Source organism: Saccopteryx bilineata, chromosome 2 (genome assembly GCF_036850765.1).
Source record: "Saccopteryx bilineata isolate mSacBil1 chromosome 2, mSacBil1_pri_phased_curated, whole genome shotgun sequence".
Classification (NCBI taxonomy): Eukaryota; Metazoa; Chordata; class Mammalia; order Chiroptera; family Emballonuridae; genus Saccopteryx; species Saccopteryx bilineata.
This window is the reverse complement of record NC_089491.1, coordinates 242,246,527-242,268,349: the sequence shown is the minus strand read 5'-3', so window position 1 is coordinate 242,268,349 and position 21,823 is coordinate 242,246,527. Positions and strand designations below refer to the sequence as shown.

At 43.7% G+C, this 21,823-nt stretch overlaps 1 protein-coding gene across 6 annotated transcripts in view; it reads right to left on the bottom strand.

Moving 5' to 3' along the window:
* Positions 1-12,499: 12,499 nt before the first annotated feature.
* NTM (neurotrimin) overlaps positions 12,500-21,823 on the bottom strand; it is a 1,036,467-nt gene continuing 1,027,143 nt past the window's right edge. For 4 of the 6 annotated variants that reach the window (XM_066259757.1, XM_066259761.1, XM_066259762.1 and 1 more), the window contains 2 exons: positions 19,207-19,239; positions 12,500-13,954 (listed from right to left, as the gene is read on the bottom strand). In XM_066259757.1, the coding sequence (XP_066115854.1) occupies positions 13,857-13,954; positions 19,207-19,239 (131 nt within the window). In that variant the 3' untranslated portion in view covers positions 12,500-13,856. The remainder of the gene's footprint in view (positions 13,955-19,206; positions 19,240-21,823) is intronic. The other 2 variants (XM_066259758.1, XM_066259760.1) reach the window with 1 other exon arrangement.

Genomic DNA, 21,823 nt, shown 5'->3' with positions numbered 1-21,823 from the left:
ACTTGGTTTATTTTTAATCTCCTTAAATTTATGCTAAGACTTACTCTGTGACCTATTCTGGAGAATGTTCTGTGTGCACTTGAGAAGAACGTGTTTCCTGCAGTTGTAAGATGGAATATTCTGTGTATGTTTGTTAGTTTAATTTGGCTCAAGTATATAGTTCAAGCCCAAGCTATATATTTACAATTTTTATAGCCTCTTAATAAATTGACCCATTTATCATTATATAGTTACTATCTTTGTTTTTGTTAGAGTTTGGGGTTTTTATCTATATAGTCTAGTATAAGTATAGCTACTCCTGCTCTCATTTGGTTTTCACTTCTATGGAATATCTTTTCTATCTCTTCACTTATGTAGAGATGTATGCCCTTAAAGCTAAAGTGAGTGTCTTGTAGGCAGCATCTATTTGGCTTTTTCTATGTCCATCTGGTCACTATATCCTTTTAAATTTTAAATTTAACTCATTTACATTAAGAGTAATTATTCATAGGTAAGGATTTATTAATGCCATCTTATTGTTTTCTGATGTTTTTGTAGTTTGCTTATTTCTTTCTTCCTCTTGCCTGCCTTCCTTTTTAAATTGATGATTTTCTGTAATGCTATTCTTTGATTGTCTTTTCTATATCTTTTGTGAATCTACTGTAGGTTTTGGTTTTGAAGTTACCATGAGATTTACATAAAACATCTCATAGAAATAACAGCTTATTTTATGTTAGCAACTTAACTTTGAATATATACACTGCCCCCTTTTATGGTTTTGATGTCACAATTTACCTCTTCTTATACTGTGTGCTCATTAACATATTATTTTAATATAGTTTTTTTTTAGTACTTTTGTCCTTCAACTTTATACTAGGGTTAAGTGGTTAATATACCATCATATGACAGTATTAAAGTACCCTGCATTTGTCTATATATGCTTACTTTTATTAGTGTTTTGTATATTTTATATCTTTTCATGTTACTAATGTTACTAATTAACATCATTTTATTTCAGCTTGGCAAACTCCTTTTAGCATTTCTGTAAGGCAAGTCTAGTGGTGCCAAACTCCCTCAGTTTTTGTTTGTTTATGAAATATTTTTTTTCTCTCATTTCTAAAGGATGACATTGCTGAATAAGACATTATTTGTTGGCATTTTTTTTCTTTAACTTTTATCACTTTGAATATAGTATCTCTCTCACTTCTGGCTATAAAATTTTTGCTGAGAAATTCATAATCTTATAGAGGTCCTCTTATAAGTTACAAGCATCTTTTTTTCTTACTGCTTTTAAGATTCTCTGTGTCTCTGACTTCACCAGTTTTATCATAATGTTTTGGAGAGGATCACTTTAAGTTGAGTTTGTCTGGTGACCTATGAATCTTTGTGAACATAGCTACACAAATTTCTCCTCAGATTTGGGAAGTTCTGTATTATTATTTATTTAAATAAGTTTCTATTTTGTTCTCCCTCTCTTCTCCTTCTGGGAAACCAATGAACTGCGCATCACCTCTTTTGATGGTGCCGCATAGACCATGTAGGCATTCTTTACTCTGTTTTAGACTTCTTTTTCTGTTTCTCTCCAGCTGGATAATTTCAAAGATCATGCCTTCTAATTCACAGATTGTTCCTTTTGTTTGATTTGTTTTATGTTCATGGCCTCTATTGAATTGTATGTTTCGTTCATTGTGTCCTTTAGAATTTCACTTGGTTCTTTTTTAAATGATTTTTAGCTCTTTGTTAAACTTTGTATTTTGTTAGTTTATTGTTTTTCTGATTTTGTTGACTTGTCTTTCTGTATTTTCTTGTAGCACATTGTACTTCCTTCCTAGAGATATTTTGAATTCTCTATCAGGAAAATTACAAATCTGTGTGTTTAGGGGTAGGTTATTATGAATCTTTGGTTGTGTCATGTTCCCTTAATTTTGTTAATGTTCCTCAAAGTCTTGCATTGCTTTCTTCACATTTGCCATAGTAGTTACCCCTCCAGTCTTTACTAAATTACTTTGGGAGAGAGATACCTTCTGTCAGTTCTGCTAGGGATTCTGAGGCTTTCAGACCTTCTATGTTTCCTACAGCAGAAATATTAAGCTCGTATGCTTTTTCTTAATGCACCAGGCCACATGATGATGCCTCTCGTAAGCTTTCTTAAGAGTATTACTAAGGCTCAAGCTTGTGGTTTTTCACTGGGGCCCCTCAGATTTGGGCATTCTATGCCTGCTCACTAGTCTCCTGGCAAAGCTCACTCTTGCCAATTTCAGGAGCACACACAGACAGCTAGTCAAGATTGTAGGGCTGTGTGTGTAAGGCATACAAAAGGATGAGATACCATAGGCCAGTTGGGGGATCCATGAGTGAGGTATCACCAGCAGCTCATGGGAAGGCTTCTTGCTGTTGTCAGCAACCCAACCAGTTTTTAAGATTCACACCCCTTTCAGTGCCCTAGAGTCTTATCTCTCACTCTCCTAGCCTCTCTCAGCTCCCAAGATGTGCAGTTTATAGTTTGGCATTTCAGATGGAGCAGGGGAGAAGTGGGCACCTTTGGCAACATTCTGCAACATCTGGGAGAGCTGAGTGCTCCTCACACACTCTTACATTCCCCTGCAGTGAAAAAAAAATCATGGGCTGAGAATGTCTCACTTGGAACTCAGCGGTGCTGCCTTGGGGAATAGGTTGCACAGGTAAAGTCAGACTGTTCCTCTTTCCTTCTCCAAGGCATCCAAACTCTATTTTTATCTCTAATGCTGTACTGGAACCTCTCTGCTGGAAACCTAGACTTCTGCTGAGCTCTCAAGTTTGTGGTTTATTGTGTAAGAGAGTGCTCTCCAGGTGCTACTGGACTGGCACTGAGAGAGGCCGCAGTTAGTCCATGGACCACTGCAGGGTCCACGGCCAGGACTGAGGTCTGTATGATTATTACCTGATGCGCAGGTGGGCAGGGCTTCTCCCAGTCCCTTGACATATACTGTTGGATCTCATGGCTCCCACAAAGGTACTTTTGTCTGTGGATTGATGCTAATGTTGTTTATGTACGACATGGACATCTGATCAGTCATGTTGCTGGCATCCCTTCTCAAGGAACTTTCGAAGTAATGGAACCTGGGGCTTCTTTGTTAATTGTTTTGTTCCTGCGGCTAATCTAGGTTACTCATCAGATAGCTGAAAGTGAAGAATGTGCCTGAGTCCAACCACCTGTCCTGACTCAAGTTAACCAAGCTGCTTAGATCTATTGATGCGACATGTAGCATAGAACTGCCTCAAATGTCAACTAAGCCTTTGAAAACTATCTGGGCTGATGTGTAGTTCAGGACACTGTATATGTGACTGAACGTGTTAGTAATAAATATTCCAAGGCATAGCCCAGCCAGGTCAAATTGCTTTCCTCTATGACAGAATGTTACTTTCTAAGAGCCTAGCATAAACAAAGGTGTATTAAAACAACTTTGTAAAACTGAGGGTTTTAATTTTTCCCAAATTGGTTCTTCTTGGATGACTTGTTTCTCAGTTTGTTAGTGCAGATGTAGGTAAGCTGTACTGGAGGAAGGGAATGAGGAAGGGAAAGACGATACGAGAAAATGTATAGAAAATGTGACCAAAGAAAATATGGTGAGCTAGGTTAGTGCATTATTCAGTCAGCAATGCTTTCCCATTGATAGCTCAGGGACCTGCCTTAACACTACGATGTTTCTTCCTTAAAACAGCCTGTGCTCTACTCACCAATTCCAACCTGATGCCCTGTGTCCTGGAGCTCAAATCATCACATGCCACAAATTATTACCTCATGCTTATTCTTTTATATTTTTGAAGACGTACATTAATGTAAAAGTGATCAGGAGGTCAGGGTGTCTGCAGTATGTGTTGATCAGCAGGGCTGAGAGGTGTGAGAGAAGGGGCGGCAAGCAGGTCGTAAGGAATTTACTTCCCTGGCACTGCTGTGATAGAAGGCACTTTCTTCTATGAGTGAACGACACCGTGGGATACTGGCTGTCTTGTTCAGAATTAGGGCTGGGCGAATGGTTTTTCTGACCTTCTTGTACAAGGGCTGGGCGGTGTTGGCTCAGTTAAATGTGTGGTAAATGAAAAAAATGTTTCACCCTTGAAGGGGGCATCTTGTAGAATGTGAGAAAATGTTAACAGAAAGGATGGACTATTTAAATCTGCTGTCTGGACAACCTTAGACCTCACTAGCATGGTATTAAACAAACAAACAAACAACCCTCCAAAACAAAACAAAAAAACAGAGTTGATTTGATTTGACTCAGTGTGGGCTATGAGCTATTTGGCTGACAGTCATAATTGCTAGTTATTACAAATAAATGCACAAACACGTTTGGTTTTACCTAAATGAATATAACTGTCACAGCAAGAAGAGCCAGTCAGCAAAAAAGAGTTTAGGTGCAACAAGCTTATGTTATTAGATCATTAGGAGTTTGACTCCACCCGATGGGCTCTAATCTGTAGGGGACTCCCTGGGTGATTACAGAGGGGCTTTGATTTTTGTTTATTCAGTTAAAAAAAAGTCAAAAGCATGTAGGACACAATTACTATTAAGTATATTTGAGAAATGCAAGGAATCTATATGAAAAAACCCAGGGTGAAACGTTACAGTAGGGTCTAGCCTGGAGCTCACTGGTGAGTTTCATATGGGCCATCTAAAATTTTCAAGAGCATTTTGTATATTTGTATTTTGCATTCTCTTGAGAGTGTGGCTATATATTTTCTTTGTATTCTCAAAGAGTAGCCTAACATCCAAAGGTTTATCCTGGCAGAAGAAAAAAATGGTGCTCTTCCTAGTGAAGTGTGACTAGAAACACCTCTATTTTTTTTTCCAAAAGGCCAACACCTGCCCAAAGGCTTTTTTCTTGGTTTCAAATGTGGCTCTTCTTATTTCAAGAAATAAGTACGGGCCCTGGCTGGTTTGTTCAGTTGTAGAGTGTCAGCCTGGCATGTGGATGTTCCAGGTTCAATTCCTGGTCAGGGCACACAGGAGAAGTGACCATCTGCTCCTCTACCCTTTTCCCTCACTTTCTTCTCTCTCTCTCTCTTCCCCTCCCAAGCCATAGCTCAAATGGTTCAAGCACATCAGACCTGGGCACTTAGGATGGCTCCATGGAGCCTCTGCCTCAGGTGCTAAAAATAGCTCAGTTGGGAGCATAGCCCCAGATAGGGGTTGCCAGCTGGATCCTGGTAGGGGTACATGCAGGAGTTTCTCTATCTCCCCTCTTCTCACTTGGAAAAAGAAGAAGAATAAAAAAGAAATAGATATGAACTATGGAAGAAAGCAGAACTACGCCCAGAGGATTTCAGAACTCTGGAGACCGTCTGAGACCAACTTGCCCAACATACAAGGTACCGATGGTGAAACTGAGGTGCTGGCACTTGCAGTGATCTGCTGCAGATCCCACAGTGCACCTGAGGCTGTTTGGGCTAGAATTCATCTTTTAGCTACCTGCTTCATATTCTCCCCACTCCCTATACCCATTCCTCAAGAAAATGAGGGAAAATTGACATGCGATAGCACAAGCAGTACAGGCCACCTTTAATATACAAAATCTGATTGTATTTAGCCAACAGCCTATGCTCACAAAGACCAGTGAGTAAAGAGGCAGCAACTCATCCCTGTGCTGTCAGAATTTACATTCAATATCACAGAACACATTCGATATAAGTATACAGTAATAACTTGGTTTTCGTTGACTTCGGTTATCGTCTGTTTCGGTTTTCATCAATTTTTTCCATGAAAAATTTGTCTCAGTTTTCATCAGTTGCCTTGCATTTCATCAGCATGCCCACATGACCTCACTGCTAATTCTGTGAAAACAAAGGGTGACCCACGCGTTCTCCTGCTCAGTGTGGCATTATTTCTCATTGTGTGAGCATCACCCTGTGTATAAACAATTCCATTGCTTTCTAGTGTTTTTGTGCTTTTTTTATTGATTGAAAGTGCTAATACTACAATTACATGTATATGATTACTGTGTATATAGTACTCGGTGTAATGTGTTTTTGGTATGTAATTTGGGGTGTCTAGAACAAATTAATTGTATTTGCATTGATTTGTATGGAAATAATTGCTTCATTTCTTTGTCGGTTTCAGATTTTGCTGTTTTCAGACGTATTATCGATGAAAACTGAGGTATCACTATACATAGACCTCCTCAAACATACAGACTCAAGTATAAGTTTTATCTTTAAACACTTCTCTCTTTTATTATTTTATTATCATTTTTCTTGCTTGTTAATCTCTAAGACGGACACTTTAGACAATAAGTTTGTATGTAACAGATAACATCTTGTGCTGTCTATCTTAGTTCATGTGTGTCTTCCTTTCTAAGTGCACAAATGTGAATGAGAAGAATTGTGGACATGACTCAGAAGAATGCCATGCTGCTGGCTTGAACTGGTGACGTGAGAGCATTTCTTTCCTTTTTCCTTCTCATTCTCCCTCCCCCTTCCAGGGAAGACAGGGGCCCTCACCACACGTGTGCAGCAAGGCCTGAGCTCTTCCCCTCCTTTGTCATGTCCTGAGAGCAGGAGGTGTGGCTGGAAGGCTCCGTCTGATCCCTCCTTCTACTCTGCAGGTGAAGCTTCAGACAAAACTGAAGCAGAAGAGGGTGGCTGGGCACACACACTTAGGCAAGACACCAGGGCTCCCACATCTTTCTATGCCAAACTCAGTTGGAGCTTTTCCCACTGCCTGTTTGGTCTTCGTGCTCTGCAGAGGACTTAAAAATGAAATACAGGGTCTCAGGGGCAGGATGAAGTGGGGGGGGGGGGCTCGGTGGACTCTGAATTTAATCAACAATACACAAGTATTTAAAATGAGACCTGCACAAACATTTATAGGGCCTTGAGCAGAACACTTGCCAGGATGATATGATAATTAAAAAGGTCCTCTGGAGACCCCTCTTTTCATTACCATCTCTTGTTATTTTAAAGTTGAATCCTGGGAATAACAGGTGTCATCTGTTTTGAAAAATTAGTAATGAAGTCATTATAGTAAGTAACACACACACACACACACACACACACACGTACACATATTCCAAGTGAGAACTCTGAGAATTTTGCCTAGTTATTTTCTTCTCTAGACGTCAAGATCCGTAGTACTCTATCCTCTCTTACATTCCTTGTATCAGGTAGAGAGCAAAACTAAATTGCAGGTTGAGTCTAACATCGATTTCCATTCCAGGAAAAGCTACTTTATTTTATTAGACAACACTCCTTCCCGGGTGCTGCAGTGTCATTGCTCAAGTTCTCCGTAAGGAGTCACTTCAAAAATCTGTAGAAATGGTATTCATGGTTGCATGTGTTCTCTATGTGTTTCTATGAAGTTCTAGATATTCTGGCAGAGAAATAATTCACTTTAAAATAATTCTAACATTACCTAAAAAGTAGAAATAAACTCACATACTTCTCAATATGCCTGAAGCAGATATGTAAATTATTTGGATGAGGGTAATATCAAATAAAAAAAAAATCTAAAGCCAAACCAAGCCTCCTTTATAAAATATAATGTACAATATGCATCAGATATATATTGTAAAAATAATCTTAAAATAAAACTTAAAAAGAATGATCTTAACTTGAGCCCGGGAGCTAGGGGGTCTTTTCTAAAGAGAACAGTCTTCTGGTTGATATCGGTTCTGAAGCCAGTTCTTGTGGGGTTCGTGTACGGTGTCATATACAAAAAATTTTATAAAACCCGCAATTGGAGAAGCTTAGACATTTTCAGTAAGATTTATTATTCAGAGTTGAAATAGAAGGTTGTTTACCGGGTACCAATGCTCTGTCTCACCAAGGAAAAAGTCCAACTTTGTAATCAGTAAGCCCAGTATAAATATCAAAATCCAGATATGCTGCATAGCCCATATCCATGCTCAGTCCAGTCCAGGTGCTGTTCAAAACCTGTACGGGGGTCCTCAGTTTATGACAGTATCGACATACGACATTTTGAGTTTATGACACTCACTCCCATAAAAACTTTAAAAAATTGAGATGTGAGTGTTTCAGCCTTGCAATGCTATAAGTAGATTTTGAAAGAGAAGTCATCAACCTTCCAGACTAGCCTAGAATAATTCTTTAAGAGGGTAGAGACCTGCAACAGATTCTATAACCTCTACATCAACAGCTTCTTGAGATGAAACATCTGTATGTAGTAGAGGTAGATTCATCTCCAGCATCTCCTGAAGGTTCTCCTGCCCCTCCAGCTTCCCCCTCCCAATAGGTCACTCTCTCCCACCTTGCAATGCCCCTTCCAGTGTGCAAGTCAACCACAGAAATAAAGGCAAGGAATTTTTTTCACTCATTTTTTCTGTTACTACAGTACAGTGTACAGTAGAATATATTTATGTCCTTTTCATTTTTCTGTGGCTCAGTTGTGTTTTTATGTTCTAGATTTTGATTTTACAACTGTGTTATGATAAGTGACTTAGGCTAGGGTGTGTTTCGACTTACACCAAAATTCAGGTTATGTCACTGTTGTAGGAATGGAACTGTGTCTTAACCTGAGGACCTCCTGTACTTGGGAGACCCGGTGGCTGCCAGCCCACACAGCACAGGAGCAAACGTGGCTAGTGCATTTTTTAGCAGCAAGGTGAAAAGAATGGCAAAAGGAAAAAAAAGAGCCAGATCTCTTTTTAGTCTCTATATTTTTCAGCTGGGAAGGATTAGCTTTCTTTAAGCTAACCAATCAATTTCTTTAACATTTCCCATGTGTGCATTGATTCTGCCCACTAACCAATCAAATCTTTCTTCTAGGCTAGACAAGCCTCTACGCTTGCTCTTTGGCTTCCACTGTGCATGCCTTAAAGTATAAGCATAGAAGCACCTCCCTGCAGCACCTGACCTTGGGGAGATTCCTCCCAAACCCAAGTTCAGGGCTGACTCACAACGAACTCTGAGGACACAACTGAAATGTACAGTTGAACCAATGAATACTTTTAGCTTTCTAGTAATTTAAGCTCAATGGAATGTTGAAACTTCTCACTGAGGCAGGTCCTCTAGTTTTATTAGATTTTAATATTTTGACTCCTTCCGACTACTTTTTTCTCTGTTAATTACTGACTAACTGCCCATGCTAACAGAGTCACGTGACACGAACATGTTGTGAAAGATATGGAGTTGTGGGAGGCAGGGAAATGAAAATGAAACTACAGAGACTCGGAGATCTCAGTTACTCCCAGGTTGTGGTAATATTAATTTAAGTTTATTGCCTTGGAGGCAGACAGATTTGGATACTCATGGAAATAGGATTTGAATTAAGAGCAGAGAGAGAAAAGAATTAAGGCCTTAGAATGGCCTGATTGAGCAGTTCCGGGATGACAAAGGAGACACTGCTACACCATCAAATTCCAAATTACTTCTGAGATTGGGTTTAAAAAATGCCAAAAAGAGTTATTATTTAGCGCCTCTCTCAAATGCCACTAATTTCCATTCTTCTCGCGGCCTGTCTGAGGAAGGCTGGATGGCTGCTTTGTGCAGTTACGTTTGGCCAACAGCACGATTAGCACAAGAGCACGCAGGTTCCTCATGAGCAGAGATCATCTAGTTTGCCTCATCTCTCCTTTCGGATAGATTTTATTCTTCCAGTGAGAAGTACTTTAACATTTTGCCATTATAATAGAAAGCTGTGTATGTTTTGCTGATTCCAATTTTACATTTTTATCAAACAAATCCACCCATTCAAGAGTCAATCCTGTGACTGACTAGTGTGATAATCTTTTCTTCTAAACTCATGGTCCAAGGGTATGCGATAAAGATGGGGCAGTCCAGTAATGTGTGCTGAACGTCAATCAGACTTTATTATTAATCCATTTGCTAATTTATCACCAGCTAGAATAACAGTAACTGTCATTTATTATCACCATCATCATCACCATCTACAACAAGAAAAATGAACAATCGTGGATGATTGACTGTGACTCTAGCTCCAGCTTGGTAAGTCCTACTCATCAAGACAGAGCTTGGACGAGTACTCACAGAGCTTCAAGTTAAGACATTTGAACCCACTGTGTAGAAGCATTCACAAGGAAAGGCTTAACTGCAGGAACTTGAGAGCTACCGCACTTTTATGTGACTGGAAAGGAGCGAATATTCTGTTGGAAGATGAATAGGATTCTATACAACTGGTTAGAGTTAGGGCTTGAATACCCCCATTCTCTCACCCACCACACACACACATGTGTGCGTGCATGCATGCACACACACACACACACACACACACACGCACGACTATCATGGGAAAATCTGCTAAACCTAAATCATGATCCCTTCAAGGGGCATCCTAGTGTTAGGGGTTGTGAATGAATCTTAAAGTATGATAGTGACTTATGTTGAAGTCTAAAAGTGTCCAGTGCATTTGAAATCAAGACCAGCTTGTAGTAATGATCTTCCTTCAGTTCCTTTACCAAGAAAAATAACTGCATACAGTATTCAAAGATTTTCTTTTTTTACTTATGCTGATAAACACTGTTTGTGATGTTCTGTTTTCTGAGAAGATAGGCCTAAAGATTGTCCCTCTAAGCTTCTACCAAACCCATGTCCTCTTGGATTGGATTCTAACTCTGTTTAAAGGCCCTTGCTCATGGACACCTGGATGTCCCCTTTAAAGACAAAATTCAGCCAATTAGGGCTCCTACAGCCCATTAAGCAGAAGACAGGAGGAAACCACTCTTGAGGGAGAATAAGTTCTACCTGAGGAACCCATCAGTTCTGGTAAAACTGGTTCTACAGGACAGGCTCTAGAATAAACAGAGCCCTGAAGAACCACAAAACAAGAAGTGCAATTGAGTTGACAAACAGGTTAAGATGAAGTCTTCCTCATCAATGTCTCTGTACAAAGCTGACATTGTCACTTTACAAATGAGTCCTGGAAGGATGGTGATGGAGTGATCAAAGCATGCTTAGTTGCTATAAAAAGAAAGTTTTGATGCAAATGAGGTCATGCGCCACTGTATTCTCTTGTCCCAGCAAAACCTAGGAAGCATCTCTTTAGAGATGCCTTGGTGTATTCTATTCAGAGGTGTTTCTGGGCTCATTTATCAATAAGGAAATTACCTGTGTATTTTCCACTCCAATCCAGTGAACCAGGATGTGTATCCAAATCCTCTTATCAGTGTCCTGACATGAGAGACCTAGTGAGTCTCACTCACCCACCTTTTGTTCTAAGGAGACAGTCCCCAAACCCTTGAGTTTAACAGCTCTGGAACATAACAAAAGAATGATACCAATTCAGCCTATATCTGCAAGGGTTGGCCAGACTGTTCCTGATCACTTTGCTGGGAAGAAGTTGGGGATGTCTGGTACTTGGTGGTGAAGATAGAAGGGAGAACAACACAAACAAGAAAACATGAAGTCAACAGCTTTTCTCAATTTTTCTAGTAACCACTGGAAATGAATCAAATTCTTTTTTTTTTTGCAAACATTCTCTACTCCTCTCCGGTAGAATTGACCTAAGGACTCAAATACAGTCATTCCTGAGTATTTCAGCTCTGACCTGATTTCTACCTCTCTGTGAATGTTCCGCTACTGTTTAATTCCCATAATCTATCATAAAAAGCTTACAATTATTTGAATGTTATTTTGTATTAAAATCTAATTTTCCTCTTAATTTGTGGCTAGAGGCAAGCTTTGGAGAGCAGGCATGGAGGGAAGAGAGTCCCTAGATTAGAACATCAGTTGGTGGGACTTGACGTTATTAAATACCAACCCACAATGGTTCAAGTCTTTGTTTGTTTTTGGTGATAGCTACCCTACACTGCCCCCTAGAAATAATTGCACGTAAAGCCTGTCCCTAACTGGACCTGATACTTTGCCCAGGTTATGAGGTGAGCTGTTTGGACACAAGCAGGATGTTTCCAGCCTCATCCAGGAGCCTCTGAAATCCTCGTGAGACCCATCCCACCCCTTCTTTTATTGGGAAGACCAAGGTGCTTTCTGACTGCCTTGTCATCAGAGCACGTAGCACAGAAACATCCCACTCATCCCAACGGGAGATCTATGGAGCAGAAGCTTGTGGCAGGAGCCTGTTCCCCTCTGTGTTCTTCATACCTGAGCCAGCCAGGCTCTGTTCCCCTCACTCCCCCTCCCCCACCCCGCCTGAGAATGAGGTACCACACCAGATGAAGAGGGACATGGAACACTTTTTAATGTCAAGTCAGAGACAACCCCGCCCTCCCCTAACCCCTGATCCCACTTTCCCTCATCACACCCAGGACCCCTCCCCGAGGCCTCTCTGGGTCCCAGACTCCAGGGGAGGAAAAAAAAAAGATGACCTAGAAACTGCATTGTCTTCTCTTTCATACACACACACACAAAAGTGGGAAATTAAATAAAATAAACCAAGAGGATTCAATTCTCCAGTGGTCACGAAGGCATCAGAGATCCCCCTGTGGGCTAAAGCAAGTGGTTACTGACTGCTTAGTTGGTTCAGTTGCTTCTGTTCACGATGGAGGAGTGAGGCGCCCGCCGCAGCCTCTGGGAGCCACGCCTGGAAAGAATGCTGCGTCTGGTATTAGTGCTTTGTTTCTCTCTCTCTCTTCACTTTTTAAATGTCTCTGACATGTAAATAACCCAAGAAAATAAAAGGCAGGAGCTGATTACACAAATACCAGTAAACTCTATCATCTTTTAGAAGGTCAACACACAGCTACGCCATATATAGCATGCAGTAATGTCTGAGAAAGGACCCTGCTGAGAAAGAAAATGGCTAGAACTCGAACAAAAAAAATATATGTATATATATACTGTATAATATATATCATCAAAAGCATAGCCAACAAACGTAAGGTACAGTGCAGATCACCCTTCCATTTCTAAACAGCACATAGGAGCATAGTATTGTCTGCGTCAAATGCCAGAGTTAGGAGAAATTTGTAGCGTTGGTGGAGACAGTGGTTAAATCATGTGTGGGTTTTTTTGTGTGTTTGTTTTTTTTTGTTTTTTTTTTGGTGGATCTCTCTCATATCCTCACCGGTTGATGCCCGGTGTGTGGTCCACCAGTCGTAAACCTAGTTAAGAAGTGCACTATTCACTTTTACTCTTTAATAAACATACTTCTTTTCACCCCTTTCTTATCTGTGGGTTTTTCTGTTTTGTTTTGTCTTGTTTTTGCACTAAGTTCTAGATTCATTTCAGAAAATATAATTAATAAAATTAATAATGAATCAGAATCCCTTATTATCCATGATGTCCGTGTAGTAAAATGAAGGGGAAAAAAAAACAAAACAAAACAAAAAAAGAAACAAAAAACAAAAACGTTAACAATATCAGTTGTGACTGTCGATGGTGGGACTTGGTAGCTGTCAGGCTGTCTTGTTTCATTTCCTTTTTTATTTATTAATTTATTTTTTTAAATTTGCGTTTCATGACACACACACAACAGTGGTACAGTCCACGAAAGGGCCCCCAGGGGCACATCTGGGCCACGTGTCTCACTCTGTGTTCGTCTCTCGCGACTGACTGAATTTGGGGTGGCCGGCTCCGGAATTTTCCTTGTTGGGGGCACTTTAGCGGGCGGAGTGGCTGAGCCCTCGTCCACCTGGGAAACAGAGCTCACACAGCGCAGCTTGTGGGCGGGTCCAACGCGGGGCGTGCACTCCTCCCGTTTGGGAAAAGAAAGAAAATTCAGCTGTGCCTACAGAGCTGCAAGGCGATTTTCAAATTCCTTTTTTAAACGTGTTTGTTTGTTTGTTTCCAAATTATTCTTTGTTTCCCTCCCTCAAATTGGTGTCCCCAGAGGCTCGGTTATCTTGGAATTGCATTTGATTACATCTGGTTTAGAAACGGGGTTGCTCTTGTTGCTGTCGGAGTTGCCGTTGCTGTAGTGGCGGTTGCAGTGGGGCAGCTTTTCCCCGCGGGGGGACGTGGCACTCACATCAAAATTTGAGGAGTAGGAAGACCAGGAGCGGTAGCAGCCAAATGCAGCCTGCCCTCCTCGGCGTCCCATTGTTCACCTCACTGACGGCGCCCGGGCCTGTGGAGAGAACACAGGAGTCATGGGCAGCCAGTATAAGAGGCGCCGGCCAATGCCTGGTCAGCTCTCCTTAGACCTCGCCTGTGATAAGGCACCTCTCTAACCGGGAGCATTTGCTGTTCCTGCTCCCTGTATAGGGGCTGCATTACCAATGGACCTTCCTCAGCTTGGACCCAGGGGACACACACTGTATAATGGGGAGCCTTCCCTGACCAGGAGAGAACACGAGGCTCAGGTTCAAGTGTGCTGGTGGCCGCTACTCCTTTCCTGTGTAATATGCTAAGGCTACCGCTCAAGGTCAAGTCCAAGAAGGTGGCAGATTTATTAATATTGTACACAGAGCTCCAATAAAGTAAGACCCTGCATCGTCTGCAACCTCACCCAGTCACTTCTGAGCATTGCCTGCCTTGAGCGCTCACAGAATCCTCCAGCTGCTCTACCTGTTGCCCCGGAAGGGACCTGTTGGCTGCCACAATCTGCCTCCCTGCTGCTGCTGCTGCTGCTGCATGGGGCTCAGCATCCTTCTGTCAGTCACTGCGTCTCAGGGTGGAGCTCTGAGTTTCCACCCAGAGCACTTGGCCTCTTCCCCATCTGGTCTTGGTAATTGCAGACTGAGCTCAAGCATCACCTGCCTGAAAAGCCAAACCCAGCTCCCGTGAAGTGGAGGTGGGAGCAAGCAAAGACACAGGAGGCTTTTTGCTGTGTCCACGGAGGTAAGGGAGGGCTGAAGTGGCGATGGGGATGCAGAGCCTGCCATGGAGAATGTCTATGAGAGGGAGATGGATGGCACCTTTCCCTGTGACGTACACACCAACCTGGTCTGCTCACAGATACTCTTGAAGTGAAGCCAAATATAGGATGCAAGGAAACTACGCAGTCATAACGTTCTCCAGTAGCTTACCTACCATCGTGAAGCAGAAGCTTTCTGGTTACCTTAGCACAGTGGCCAAGAACGTCCACAACCGATGGAGCTGTGATTCACGAATAGTACACACAAGTTTTGAGGCCCAGATGAATTAGGTACCCAGTAATAGGACACCTTCTCATATTGGACTTGCTCTGGCATACTCTGCTGCTTTGAATTTCTTGGAAGTATTTAAAGCTGGTGTCCTCACTAAACCCTGTCCCCATGGGTGAAGGTGCTGGCTGACTAGGATGCTGGTCATTGGAGATAATTCAAATATTGTATATCAGCACCAAACCAGGCTTTCTGACTCCATGTCCATCCATCAAGTCCTAAGTCTGACTTGGAAGCACTGCCTTTATGACTATATTTCCTAAACTTTTGGGAAATATCTCTGATTATGGGGCAGTGGCTAAATCATCATGAATTTGAAATGCAACACGTCCTCCAACCTCACGTGTCCTGTTCTCTGGGTTACAGTATTCCCAAGGACAGAATGTCTTGGCAGTGCACATTCTCATAATGAAGAGCACAAGGGAGGGGAACCATTTTACTCGCTACCATGCAGGGAGGGAAACTTCCCAGCAACACTGAAGCGAAGGCACTCATGCACCTGCCAGGAAGTCTGTTCTTATAGTCTGTCACTCTGTAATCTACACTAGTGGTTTTCAACCTTTTTACATTTAGAGACTGGTGAAAATAGGAGAATTATTTTGGGGACTGCTAAGGCAGAAATCATCCTGAGCATAAGCATATTCAACAAAGATCATTGGGTCTATAATCTTCATACAATATCAGGGTGGTTAACTCTTTCGTAGACCGGCATGAAATTTCTGGTGGACCTGTTCGCAGTCCAGTGGTTGAAAAACACTGAAAAGAGAAGCCACCCCCTGCTGCCTTCTGTGAGAGGTTATGCTTCTCTCCTGTGAGGACGCCCTTCTGCTCTGTGCCACTCCAAGATCCTTCAAGGTACTAACTATCCTTGCTTGTGAGTCCACGGGACCAGCAGGCCTCTGTGGGAGCCAGGTTCCATGTCTATGCAGGGCAGAGGTGGGGGCTATATTCCATCTTCCCACGTGTGCACGGCACAGTGATTCTGTGTTCCGCACACCTGGCGCATGGCACACATCGATTGGCACATGGCTCTTTTTCTATCTTTTTTGCTCTCTTGCACACTGCACAGCTTTGAAATCAACTCCCCACCCATCCCAGCACTCCCTCCCCTCCGTGCCCCTGGCCATGGCCAAGAACAGCCCCTGGGGTAAGAGAGAAGGGAGCCAATGACAGTGCCCAGGATTTAGATGCTCTCCTGAATCCCCTCCTCTCCAGGCGGCCCACAGTGGAATTCTCCAGGGAGGAGAATGGAGAAGAGCACAAGCCAGGCATACAGCTCAGCAGGGACCTGGCTTGGCTGCTGGGTAAGACAAGTCAGAAAACCTTGTTTTCAGGCCAGGAACTCTGCCACTCCGCAGGGGAGGCTGCTGTGACTGCAAACATCCCCTCCCCCAGGCCACCTCACAGGGCAGGGCGGCTCCACAGGTGCTCCTTGGAGGCCCCTGTTAAGTTCCATTGTCAAGCCCCTAGAGTTCCTCTGTGGCTCTGCTCCTGCTGGGCAGCCCCCGCAGAGAACCTGGAGGGAAGGGTCTTAACCTGTTGTGCAGGAAAGCGCTTCCATTGAAGAAGAAAAGGACACTGAGTACCCACAGCCTCCTCTTGGTGTGTTGTTACAGCTGGACAACTCTCAGGGTCTCTCTGCTGTTCTTGTCTCCTGTCCAGACCTGCAGGGGAGCTGTCACTCACTGTGTGTGTGTGTGGGGAGCACATCCAGCCTGTCTTCACCTCTCCCACATTCCTTCCCCTCACCCAAACCCATCCTTCTCTACAGGTCACCCAGGAACGCTGACCTGGACAGAGCTGGCCAGGAAAAGGAAACGGAGGCAGGGCTTCTCTACACATCCTCTCAGAGAAGATCGCCCCAGCAGCTCGCCTTCAATTCCAGAAAGTTCACACACCAGTCCTGACTGTTCAGGGTGATGTTTCTATTATTCCAAATTGGTCACACTACAAACCGATTGTGTTCCTTCCTACAGCCTTCATAGAACTTCCCAACTGCTGGGCGGAGACTCCACCTTTCATAGTCCGCTTGCCTTTCTGCCTCCTTAGCTGTTCTCACTGCCAGGTGTTCAGTTTCTCCCTGCCCCAAACTCCAGGCAACATGAGCATATATCATTTACACACACATGTGTGTGCACACACGAGTGTGTACCCTCTAACCATATTCTTTTTCCTTCTCATCCTCACATCCTCTTCCCCTCTGCCTGAAATGTTCTTCACTCAAATTGTCTACACCTTATTCCAGGTTCTCTTCTGGCCTCCAGTCACCTCTTCCAGGCAGCCTTCCTTGACTTGCTGTGGTTTGTGTCCACAGTACCCCATGCATCCCACTATTATAATGCCTGCCACACTATATTATAATTTTCTGTATTTGTCTAACTTCTGTATCCCCTCCCACCCACACCCCACCCCATGCTACAAGCTCCTTAAGGGCAGTCAGTGTCTAATTAGCCCACAGCAGGTGTTCAATGAATGCTTTATGGAGGAAAGAAAGAGACAGAACATTGTGATATATGTAAACAAGCCCATATTTTGTTTCTGTGTTTTTCTTTCACTTAAAAGTCTACTTGGAAAAGAAAGTAAAAATCTACAATAAAACAAACTCTTTTCCTACCTGCCTTTTTTTTTTTTTTTTTTTTTGGTATTTTCTGAAGCTGGAAACGGGGGAGAGACAGTCTGACAGACTCCCACATGCGTCTGACCGGGATCCACCCGGCACGCCCACCAGGGGGCGACGCTCTGCCCACCAGGGGGCGATGCTCTGCCCCTCCGGGGCGTCGCTCTGTTGTGACCAGAGCCATTCCAGTGCCTGGGGCAGAGGCCAAGGAGCCACCCCCAGCGTCCGGGCCATCTTTGCTCCAATAGAGCCACGCTGCGGGAGGGGAAGAGAGATACAGAGAGGAAGGAGAGGGGGAGGGGTGGAGAAGCAGATGGGCGCTTCTCCTGTGTGCCCTGACCGGGAATCGAACCCGGGACTTCTGCACGCCAGGCTGATGCTCTACCACTGAGCAAACCGGCCAGGGCCTTTCCTACCTGCCTTTTGTTTTACCTCAATTTTCTCTCCCAAACACCTTTTCCCTCTTTTCCTATAATAGTCACTGCAAATACCTGTGGTTGAGGGAAGATGTACATAGATGTAAAACCATACTGATTAGGATGTCAAGCAGAGTGCGTCCAGTTACACAGGTGTTCCAGCCCCTTAAAGAACACTCGTGTACTAGGTTAGGACTATTGTCTGCACTCTGATATGTGGGAATGTCACTTCGGAGCTTAAGTGACTTTCCCAAGGTCCCTTGTCTCCAAATGCAGTTTTCCTTTTCACTACCCCATCGCTGCTGCTCTGTGGGACTCACCATTTGCAGAAAATGAAGAGTGGGAAGAGAGAGGACCTGGGCCTGCCCCAGCTGGGCACTGGTTAAAGTAGGGACCACACAGGCCCTCCCACACCAACCAGCATATGGAAGAATGCTATGACATGTGACCTTTTGTCCAGGCATGTCTGGATCACAGCATCCTGGAGCTAGGCTCTCCTAGAGCCTGTGCTGGCCCAAGTGACAGCTCCGTCCCTCTACCTGGTGACACAGACCACACAGATGAGGCCTCTGTTCTTCATCCACTCCACATTGGATGACTTTATTGCCTCTATCTCATTAGAGAGCTGCAGATGCAGAGGCCTAAAGAGACTAATTATCAGGACAGTTAGGGTCCCAGGGAACTGTGATGAGTGTCAATTATTCATCAAAAACATCTGGCAGGAATGAAAGCCTCAAATAAGACTCATTTTATTGATAGCCAAGTGACTCACACAAGAACCTCCCCCTTCCTTCTACTTTCCTCTCCCTCCCACCACTTCCCTTCCAGTTCTAAGTTGGGGGGGGGTGGTTAAGCAAAGGGCAGCATGCAGGGTCTGAGAAGATCTTCTCACTAGAGCATCTGTGTGCAAGGAGAGAGGCCTGGCACAGAGGCTCCCAGACATGGAGCTATTCTGGGCACTGACAGGTGCTCATTAGTGCTGGCAGCAGAGAAGTTAGACTCCTGCAAGTGGAAGCTACCCGGGGAGCAGGGAATGTCCTTGGGGATGGTTAATCTAAACTGACACAGAGAGAGCCCAAAAGCAGTGTGGGGGGCCCACTGGGCTGCTTTCGGGGGTTAGCTCAGAAGAGAAGGCATCTTGCAAGCAGGCAAAGACTCTGGCATACCCCATCCTCACCCAGGCAGTAACTGCTATACCAACCTTTCCAAGGGGTCAGGGCTGTAGGTCTCACTTCTAAAAGAAATTAAAAACAAGCCACTGTTAAGGTGGAAATCAATCGGAGGTACTTGCTTTGCCCTCAGACGGTTTCAGGAATGAGCCTGCACTCCCAGCTCCCTTGTATGGGCCTCTTGCTGTCATGGCCAGACATGGCCCTCATCTCCGCACCCCCTGGTTTACTGGAAAGTCAGTTGGCATAATGGATAAGTTGGTGAAAGATATGAATAATGTTCAGGTGGAATTGCTGATCCAAAGAGAGCCATCATATCCTTGTCTTAGCCGGGGTCTTGGGCATGCCTTCAAGCCTGACTCCCCAAGCCAATAAGTACTTTTTTGTAGAACAACTTCCTGTCTTGGGCCACCTGACTATCGCCAACTGGTTGGAGTCTGTAGGCCTTAAGTATAACGTTGGCCCAAACAAATGGATTACACTACAGTAATTTGAATATAGGAGCCTGTGCTAAGTTTGAGGGGCTTCATCTCTCCGGGCCAGCCTGGGGCTGGGAGGTCTGCATCTATGCTGTTACTCTTGAACTTGATGGGACCTAGCTGTGGACATACTGGGACTCCTGATCTGCTCTGCTGAGTAGACCATGGAAAAGCCCTCTTTTCTTCAAGTGCAAGCTCTCATAACCATCCATAGGCCCTTTCCTGCTGATTGCACTTATTAACTGGCCTGAAGTGATGATAATCTCTAATTGTTGACTTCCCTTTCTAGCTACAGGCCTCTGAGTTGTTCACTTTGGATATAAAGTGGATGAAAAATCCTTCCACAATGTATTTGTATATCAAATCACCACAATGTCTACGTTAAATGTCTTACATTTTTGTCATTTATACCTTAGCAAAGCTGAAAAACATGAGAACATGACATTAGAGTCTCTTGCATTGAAGTGATACCATTCTCTGTGCTAAGATCTCACATGTCGAAGAAAAGACAATTTAGATATAATTCAATCTCAATTCAACATTGGACCAGAACCAGAATTCATACTTCTGCATGCAAGCTCCAAATCTATTCTTTAAGGTTCCAAAGCTATAATATCCCCCTTTGTCAAGTGGATACAAGAAACCCTGAGAAGCCTCTCCAAAAAAATAATAGAAGGTGTGATTGATAATCAAGGGATGATTCAGAAATTTTTTTTTAAATTTAAGTGAGAGGAGGGGAGATAGAGAGACAGACTCCTGCATGTGCCCCAACTGGGATCCACCCAGCAACCCCCATCTGGAGGGCTGATGTTTGATCGAGTTATTTTTAGTGTCTGAGGCAGAGGCTCCTCAGACCCATCCTCAGCCTCGAGGGCCAATGTGCTCGAGTCAACTGAGCCATGGCTGTAGGAGAGGAAGAGAGAGAGAGAGAAGAGGGAGGGGGAGGGGAGGAGAATCAGATGGTTGCTTCTCCTGTGTTCCCTGACTGGGAATCAAACCCAGGACTTCCCCATGCCAGGTTGACACTCAACCACTGAGCCAACGGGCCAGGGCGAGAAAATCTTATGGAAAGTCAGGTGGCAAAGAAAAGACAGCAGTGCTGGTGCCATGTAGTCAGTGTGTTTAGCAAGGACAGTCTCTGGCACGATAGCTGGGCCATAGAAGCCAGCCCAGAAGTTAAGGAGGAGTTATATTCATGAATTGTCTCAGTTATATACCACTGACTTGACCTTCTCTGTTTCCAGAAGGAGGGAAATGGGAAGAAGGGAGGGCATCCTGAAGAGAGACCTTGTGGGGATAAAGCAGTCACAGGACTTTCAGCCAAACCACAAGCAGAGCACACATAGGCTCCATAGATGGACAGGCTCTGGTTTAGGCTCCGCCGGAGGAAGGACACAGGGAAGGGTTCTATTTGGTCACCTGGCTTGTTGAAACTATCAACAAAGAAATAAATGGAAAAAACAAGATTCTGCAGTGTTTTAGGTACTAGAAGTGATTTCCTAGAAGTTAAATAAGTACCTGAAAACAACTGCAGCTTAATTGTCCCCATCCAGCTCCTTTGCCCCGAATCACCAACACATGGTACCTGAAAGAAGGTCAATACTCCTGTGTGCCCACATCGGTAAAGGGCTCTCTGACATGTGTCCTTAACCTTAGCTAGGATTCCCCTCAAGCTTTTCTAGGTAGCAATGTTTCAACTCTTTCAGGAACTAGAATGTGTTTCTGGTCTGGCTGTGATTGCACCACGAGCGGAAATGTGGCTAAATCGTCCTTGTATTTCCTTTCAGTCCCTCGTGGTGCACTTTCCCCTGTTCTCTGGCTCAGTACTGAGGAGAGATGCAGAAATGTGAGCACTGCCTTCCACATCGCACTTGGTGTGCAACGCTGCTCCAGGCAGCTGCCAGGAGCCGGAGTCCTGCTTGTGCTCCCAAAGTGAGGACCAGCCATACCTCGAGTTTTTGGGGTCACCATTGGCTCTCAAGACAGACAATCCCTACAAACCTGTTTGTGCTTTCCTTACCAAGAGTTTGACTAACATTTGTGATCTTTCTGTTGATATAGAAATGACAAGGCAGAAAAAAAATATTCAAAAGAAAGAAAAACTGGATAAAAGAGAGAATAAAAAAAATGAGCCCTACACTCCCACCCTCCAGGCCAGAATTTCAGGTCA